Source organism: Zingiber officinale, chromosome 4A (genome assembly GCF_018446385.1).
Source record: "Zingiber officinale cultivar Zhangliang chromosome 4A, Zo_v1.1, whole genome shotgun sequence".
NCBI lineage: Eukaryota > Viridiplantae > Streptophyta > Magnoliopsida > Zingiberales > Zingiberaceae > Zingiber > Zingiber officinale.
In genome coordinates, this window is record NC_055992.1 from 137,114,006 (window position 1) to 137,122,653 (window position 8,648).

The 8,648-nt window shown below is 35.7% G+C and overlaps 1 protein-coding gene across 1 annotated transcript; it reads left to right on the forward strand.

The window, feature by feature from the left end:
• The first annotated feature begins 266 nt into the window (after positions 1-266).
• LOC121972825 (uncharacterized protein C24B11.05-like) lies at positions 267-1,345 on the forward strand. The gene is made up of 6 exons (XM_042524451.1): positions 267-324; positions 427-492; positions 564-661; positions 731-768; positions 867-954; positions 1,052-1,345. Exons 1-6 carry the CDS (start codon positions 267-269, stop codon positions 1,343-1,345), a joined length of 642 nt encoding a protein of 213 aa, XP_042380385.1.
• The last annotated feature ends 7,303 nt before the right edge of the window (positions 1,346-8,648 follow it).

Here is an 8,648-nt window from a genome sequence, read left to right on the forward strand (position 1 = left end):
CTTCGGCACATGGAATCAATGTCCCTGCACCCCTCAGGCACTGGTTGGATCTCACACCTTAACGTCGTCATCCTCGGTGAGCCCCTAGAATCCGAGGAGAACGACCTTGTCTTCCCCTCACAAGAATTTTCCAGCCAGACCCTCGTCTCCTCTCCCGAACAAACCTTGATCTTTTGGGAGAGATTGGTCCAAATCAAACCTTTATTCGTCATGCTTTGCTTTTTCCTAACCTTAGGTTTATGATTTTGCAGTTGTGAGCTATAGATATGGAATCAAAGGAGATGTGCACAAAAGCTAATATCAGATATGATTGCCTTTTGTTCGGTACATTTTGACATTTGGCTATCTGGTGATAGGTTTGAAGTTATAGCATACGAATCCTTTCTTAATTCACCATTGCTTGCCTTTGATTTTTTTTTTTTTCAGATCTTGATGACACCCTCTATCTGTTGAGTTCCGGAATTGCCGCCGAGTGCCGCAAAAATATTTTAGGTATGGTCTCTATTTTGTTTATATATCAACTTTTCCCTAAGAATTGAGACATATATTTTATCATTTTTTAGAATATATGCTTGAAAAATTAGAGGTTGAAGAAAGCAATTTACTAGAGTTGTGTACTGTTCTGTATAAGCACTATAGAACAATAATGGCTGGTTTAAAGGTAATTGTTATATTCATGTTCGACAAAGGTGCGCTTGCAGTAATGAGAAGCTTTCTACTTGTTTTTCAGGCCATTGGCTATAATTTCGATTATGATGATTTTCATAGGTTTGACTCTATCATTGTTTTTTTTTATCTTTGTTTCACATGTTTCATTCTATGGTTTTAGTGAGCAAAGAGTTTACTGATTTCCTGTGGTTTAATAGCTTTGTCCATGGAAGATTACCATATGAAACATTAAAGGCAGATCATGTTATAAGTCAACTCTTGCTGAGCCTTCCAGTTCGAAAAGTTGTGAGTTTCTGGGGCATGGATGTTGAAACTCTCTGATTCAACTTTGTTTTTTTTTTTCACTTCACTAACAAGCTCATGAATCGACCTGAATGAATAGATATTCACTAATGGTGATCAAGCTCATGCTGCTAAAGTGCTTAAGAAGCTGGATCTGGAAGATTATTTTGATACTGTTATTTGCTTTGAGACACTAAACCCACCATCCTCTTCATTTAGAGAAGATAATTCAGCCAACATCTTTGACATAATTGGCTACTTATCGAAACCTGATCCAAATGTTGATCTACCAAAGAGGATCCTTAGTTTGCACAAAGGATCCAAATGTAAGGGATCTTTCACCTTTATTTTGCATAAATTCAGAGTTTTGAATTTGAAATTTGATTATTACTAATTTGCAAATCAGTTTGCAGCATATATAATTTCAAGACAGACAATAAATATTTAAGTTCCTTTCGACCTTGGATGATTAGTAAGAAATTTTTCCTATAAGTTTTTATAAGCTTAGAGTGTGACTTTATAAATCAACTTGTATGATGAAAAATGACAGGGTGGTCAACATGTAGAGTTGCAAATCAACTAGCATTCAGATTTTGAAGGACGAAGGAAGTTGACTCTACAATGAACTTGATTTTGTCAATATCAAATACCAAGTGTGTGATTTGGTAAATACCTTTTCTCTTTTCCTTTTCAAATCTTTCATATTTCAGAAAACCAAGTATTCATTCTTTGCCAATCTTGCATTAGCTAACAGCAAAGTAAGCAGTCAAGTTAGATTCAGAAATCCATTCCTTAGTTTAATCTGAACAACTTAGGATTTCTGATCGTGCAGATTGATCGAAGCGCTCTACACGATTACTAGCTAGAAAGAATCAATTATTGCTAAGAATGTTTTCTTTGTTAGAGATTAAATTTTATTTTGATGTTGATAAAATTTGTGAAGATAGAAGGATGAGGTGGCAAGTTTGACCAAACTTTGTGATAGAATTGTTGAGTTGCCATGATAGGATAAGAGTTTCGTAGAGATAGAATTTAAAAAAAAAATCTTGATTATTAGTGCTTATCCAATAAGCCTATAAATATGTACCTCTTTTCAATGAATGAAATAAGTTGTGTGTTTTGTTTTATTCTCCTCCTCTTCATGTAGAGATTCTTCACCTCTTCCACATTTTTTCCTTCTATAATCTTTTTATTTCTTCTCCAATAATTTCTTTTTCCAACAAAGTGGTATCAGAGTCATGTCGATGCTTCCTATCCCTCGTATTGTTGATTTGAAGTATGGCAATTGGAGTATCCAAATGAGTGCCTTACTGGAGAGCGAAGGCTTGTGGGATATTGTTGAAAGAGGCTATAAAGCGCCTCAAGAAGGAGTCGACCAAACGGAGGCAAAAAAGACAGCAATGGCGGAACAAAAGAGAAAAGATAAAAAAACTTTTTTCTTTATTTATAAAGCTCTTGATGAAGCTACTTTTGAGAAAGTAGCCGAAGCTACAACTTCCAAAAAGGCATGGGAGATCCTACAAGTAGCATACAAAGGTGATGAAAGAGCAAAAAATATTCGCCTTCAAATCCTGAGAGGGGAATTTGAATCGTTGGAGATGAAAGAGTCCGAAAATGTATCAGACTACTTTACAAGGGTATTGGTTATTGTCAACCAATTGAGAAGAAATGACGATAACATTGAAGATAGTCGCGTCGTAGAAAAAATTCTACGCTCGTTGGAACCAAGGTACGACTATGTAGTTGCGGCTATAGAAGAATCAAAAGATGTGAAAGAAATGAAGGTGCAAGAATTATTAAGCTCTCTACAAGCTCATGAAGCAAGAATGCAAAGAAGAATGAGAGAGCCTATGGAGCAGGCTCTACAAACCAAGCTCACCATTATTGACCAGAAAGAAGAGTCAAAGACCGAAGGTTCGCAAGAAAATGGTAGTGGCCGTGGTAACTACCGTGGACATGGCCGAGGTAGAGGTCGTGGCAGGGGCTTTGCTCGAGGCCGAGGAAGAAGTAAAGACAACAATCAAGGTAGAGACCAAAGGTATGACAAAAGAAATGTAAGATGTTATACTTGCAATAAATTTGGTCATTATGCAACGGAATGCCACTTTAACAATGTGCAAGGGAATGCTAATTACGCGTCAAAAGAAGACAATGCCAATGATGTAGTTTTGCTATCAAGAAAGGTTGGAGATTCCACAAACAAGAATTTGTGGTATTTAGACTCCGGGGCAAGCAATCATATGTGCGGGCGTAAGGATATGTTTGTCGAGTTGGATGAAACGGTGAATGGACAAGTTTCATTTGGAGACGCGTCCAAAATCCAAGTAAGAGGCGTTGGTAAGATTCTTATCAAACTTAAAGATGGATCTCACACATACATCACTGATGTTTATTATGTGTCCGACATGAAAATAAATATTATTAGTCTTAGACAATTGCTTGAGAAATGTTTTAATATGCAACTAAAAGATGATAGTCGTCGTCTGAGAAAGCAAAGCAAACTTATTGCTCATATTCCTATGTCTAAAAATAGGATGTTTTCTCTTGATATTAAGCATGTTACTGCAAAATTCTTAAGTGCATGCATAAAGGATATTACATGACTATGACATATGAGGTACGGGCATGTAAACTTCAGAGCTCTAAAGCAAAGGAATGGTGAATGGTCTTCCTCATATTAATGCTCAAGATGATATATGTGAAGGGTGTATTCTTGGCAAACATCATAGAGCAAGTTTTCCGAATGAATCGCACAATCGAGCTAAGAAGCCTCTTGAACTCATTCATACGGATATATGTGGGTCAATCACTCCGACCTCCTTTGGAGGTTGTCGATATTTTCTAACCTTTATTGATGATTTTAGCAGGAAAACTTGGATCTATCTTTTGATGAATAAAGATGATGCTTTTGAGAAGTTCAAGGAATTCAAAGGATTGGTAGAAAATCAATCTGGCTATACTATCAAGGCAATGCGGTCAGATCGTGGTGGTGAATTCACCTCAAAAGAATTTGAAAAATTCTACAAAAATCATGGCATATGGAGGCCTTTGACAGCACCTTACTCCCCTCAATAAAATGGAGTTGCTGAAAGGAAGAACCGAACTATTCTCGACATGGTTCGAAGTATGCTCAAAACGAAAGAAGTACCCAAAGAATTTTGGACTGAAGCTGTAAACTGTGCGGTGTATTTGCTAAATAGATCTCCTACAAGAAATTTAGAAGGAATTACACCTCAAGAAGCATGGACCGGATACAAGCCATCTGTATCTCATTTGAAGATTTTTCGGGTGTATTGCCACATTCCAGATCAAAGAAAAACGAAGCTTGATGACAAAAGCTTACCTTGCATTTTCATTGGCTACGATGCAAGATCGAAGGCTTACAGACTCTATAATCCAGTGAACAAAATGATTATCATAAGTAGAGACGTTGAATTTCAAGAAGATGGTGCTTGGAATTGGAACACTAATATGGTGATGATTCAAGAAGAAAAACAAGTGAAGGAGAAAGAACCAACTCCACCACCATCGCCTACTTCTTCATCACCCTTGGATGAAGAAGATCCTCCACCACAAAAGACAAGAAGTCTTCAAGAAATATATAAGGTGACAACTCCACTTAATCTCATTTGTCTTTATGCTAATGAAGAAATTGTATCTTTTGAAGAAGCTATTAAAGATAGCAAATGGAAGAAAGCTATGGATGAAGAGATGAAAGCAATTGAGAAGAATGAAACTTGGCATCTTACTACTTTGCCCGATGGACATAAACCCATTGGTGTGAAGTGGATTTATAAAGTGAAGAAAAATGCTCAAGGAGAAATAGAAAAGTACAAAGCGCGACTTGTGGTAAAAGGTTACAAACAAAAGGCCGGCATTGACTACGAAGAAGTGTTTGCTCCCGTTGCCCGAATGGAGACTATAAGGTTGATAATCTCTTTAGCCGCTCAACTAAAATGGCAAATATTTCAGCTTGATGTTAAATCGGCATTTCTTAATGGCTACTTAGAAGAAGAAGTCTATATTGAACAACCGGCTGGCTACATCAAGAGGGGGCAAGAAAGAAAGGTGTTGAAGTTGAAGAAAGCTCTCTATGGCTTGAAACAAGCACCGAGAGCATGTAATTCAAGAATTGATGCATACTTCAAAGAAAATGGCTTTATGCAATGCCCATATGAGCATGCTCTTTACGTAAGAGCAGACAATGATAACATCTTATTGGTATCGTTATATGTAGATGATCTAATCGTGACAGGAAATTCACCTCAAATGATAAAAATCTTTTAAGGAAGCTATGGCAAAAGCATTCGATATGACCGATATGGGACTTATGTCCTACTTTCTCGGCTTGGAGGTGAAACAAGGAGTTGATGACATATTTATGACTCAAGAACAATATGCAAAGGAGGTCCTCAAGAGATTTAGAATGGATGATTGTAATCCAGTTAACACACCGGTGGACTGCGGAACAAAGCTATCCAAGAATGACGAAGGAAAGACGGTTGATCGCACACGTTTCAAAAGTTTGGTGGGAAGCTTGCGGTACCTAACTTGCACTCGACCGGATATATTATATGGAGTCGGTTTTGTGAGCAGGTTCATGGAAGAGCCTAAAGAGACTCATTGGAAGGCAGCCAAGTGAATCCTTTGTTATGTCCGAGGTACTATGAATCATGGACTATTTTATTCTCACTCTAATAATTCTCAGCTTGTTGGATATTCAGATAGTGATTGGGGTGGAGACTGTGATGACCGGAGAAGCACTTCCGGCTTTGCATTTTTCGTTGGAAATATGACATTTTCTTGGATGCAAAGAAACAACCTATTGTTACTCTTTCCACTTGTGAAGCAGAGTACATTGCTGCATCCTCATGTGTTAGTCATGCTATATGGCTAAGAAGCTTGCTAAAGGAGATAAAATTTGAACAAAGTGAAGCAACTCAAATTTGCATTGACAACAAATTGACAATTGCATTGGGGAAGAATCCAGTATATCATCAAAGAAGTAAACATATTGATATACACTTTCATTCTATTCAGGAATAGGTGAAAAACAAAGATGTTGAGCTAGTCTATGTGAAGACTAAAGATCAAGTTGCTGACAACTTTACAAAGCCACTCAAATTTGAAGATTTCATCAAGATGCGGAATCTACTTGGAGTCACAAAATAAAGTTTAAGAGGGGTTGTTGGAGATTAAACTTTATTTTGATGTAGATAAAATTTGTGAAGATAGAAGGATGAGGTGGCAAGTTTGACCAAACTTTGTGATAGGATTGTTGAGTTGTCATGATAGGATAAGAGTTTCGTAGAGATAGAATTAAAAAAAAAAATCTTGATTATTAGTGCTTATCCAATAAGCCTATAAATATGTACCTCTTTTCAATGAATGAAATAAGTTGTGTGTTTTGTGTTATTCTCCTCCTCTCCACGTAGAGATTCTTCACCTCTTCCACATTTTTTCCTTCTATAATCTTTTTATTTCTTCTCCAATAATTCTTTTTTCCAACATTCTTGCCACTTGGTAGAACCCCCTTTTGCAAAAGTCTAAAATAAAGATGAGACTAACCTTTGTGCAAACAAAGGATCCTCTTTTGCTACATAACTTGACATAATTGGCGACATAATTGGATTTTTTTTTTCAAATTTCCTCTATAAGTTGCATCTTATAGATAATATCATATTGTCTTTTAGAAGGAAAAAAAAAATCCTTTGCCCATAGGAATGGGCTAGAAAAGTTGTCCTTGCATGTAAAGTAGTATCTTATTGATAATGTCACATTGTTTTTTAGAAGAAAAAAATTATTCCTTTCCCTGATAGGAATAAGCTACAAAAGTTTTTTTTGGTGAGAAATTTAGTTGCCACCATTGGAATGTCCATTATGAATGAATCCACATAATGTACATTAGAGGACAAGCAATCACTTTATCTATAAAGGATACAACTAGGTTGGATCTCTTTGTGCATAATTCAAGGAACATCATGCACATAAGTTAGAGCGTTATTTATGATCAACAATAGAAGAATTATTTGCTGCAACTTTAGATCTAAATAAATACCTTTTTTTTCTTAACTTGACAAAGCCTTTTTTCCTCTTCTTTTAATCCAATTCATAATTTTTATGTGTTTGTGACTTTTTATATATACCTTTTACATTGGAATCTAATAAATAATGCAGTGAAGTTGTTGTTGGTTACCTTTTTACCTGATTACTTTATAATAGGTTGATATAATCGCATCGGACTTCTCCCAAAAGCTACATTTTCGTTTGAAGATTCCATCTATTAAGCTTGCTATTCAGGTGTTGTAAGTGCATCAACATTACTTATCTGAGCTTGAAATGATTCAAAGTTTTGGCCAGATTCAATTCTGATAACTCTCATATTTTTTCATTTGCAGCGTGGACTATATTTTGAAATTACGTATTCTCATCTTATAGCTGATTCTCATGTCACAAGAAAGATCCTTTCAGATGCAAAGGTGTAGTAAATCTTATTTGTTTCCTTGTTGGATAACTTATATTTTATTACATACTAACATGACATTTTCCCATGTGTGTGTGCACATTGTATTTTTTTTCTTTCATTCATCATACAGTTGATTTAACCTTTTTTCTGATGGATTGTTATTCTGATTGCATTCTACATTCTAAATTGTAGGTTTATCAATCGTGTTTCTGAACTATTGGAGTTCTCACTCATCTTATGTGTTTGTTCTGCTTTGTTTGTAATTTTATGTTTGTTTTTATTGATAGGTCAATGCTAGCTAATGCCATTAGGAAGAAACAGTTCTATAAGGAAACTATCAGACTTGAAAGAGTCATACTGTCCAGTCTCAATGGATTATTTTTTGAACTATTGTCGACATTTGCTTGCTGCCAAACGCAACACCACAATCAGAAAGCATGAAGAAGTCTACCAAGGATCATAATGGCAAAGCCATGATACCAATGAGGAAATTGATGATGGAAGTGTGGGAGTTTGCCAGAGAGGACACTGATAGGGTGACCTTTTCCCTCAAGGTTGGCTTGGCTTGCCTCCTCGTCTCCCTTCTCATTCTTATCCAAGCACCTTATCAAATCTTTGGCACCAACTTCATATTGGAAAAGGTTGGTATGAAAAAATAAGCAAGTGAGAAAGAAGAGTCCAATGAAATCCTGCAAGTTGAAGATTGTGATAGGACTTGGGTTGATAATAATTAAGTGCAATCCTACATTGCATGAACTACCATTAAAAGTTTCTAGTCTTTTGGCTATTGTTCATTAGTTGTAAATAGAGTTTATTTGTTTATTTGTATTGGGATACATTTTATTTGAACATGAGAAATGTTTCTTCTTTTGTGATTGTAATTCTTGTATAACTAACATTTTGAATGATATTGATATGGGGAATATTCTTTCTTGATTATGATTCTTTATTATATATTTAAATTGAAATATGATATATTGATATTAAAAGATAATAATTTAAAAGACAACAGTTTAAAACCGTTATTGTTGTGTATCACCCTCAAAGACAACGGTTAAAAACCGTTGTCGTAGCCCCAAAAATAGTTGTAACTAGCAGAAAAATGCTCTAAATAACAACGGTTTTAAACCGTTGTCTTTGAATGAAAAGACAACGGTTTAAAACTGTTGCAAAACTGTTGTCTTTTCATTCAAATACAACGGTTTAAAACCGTTGTTGTAGCCCCCCACTT

Bases quoted from the DNA above. Each gene is read 5' to 3' on its own strand.
- LOC121972825 (XM_042524451.1), top strand. From the start codon at position 267: ATGGAATCAAAGGAGATGTGCACAAAAGCTAATATCAGATATGATTGC. The intron at 325-426 runs GTACATTTTGAC...TTTTTTTTTCAG, and splicing joins ATATGATTGCCTTTTGTTCG to ATCTTGATGACACCCTCTAT. The intron at 662-730 runs GTAATTGTTATA...CTTGTTTTTCAG, and splicing joins CAATAATGGCTGGTTTAAAG to GCCATTGGCTATAATTTCGA.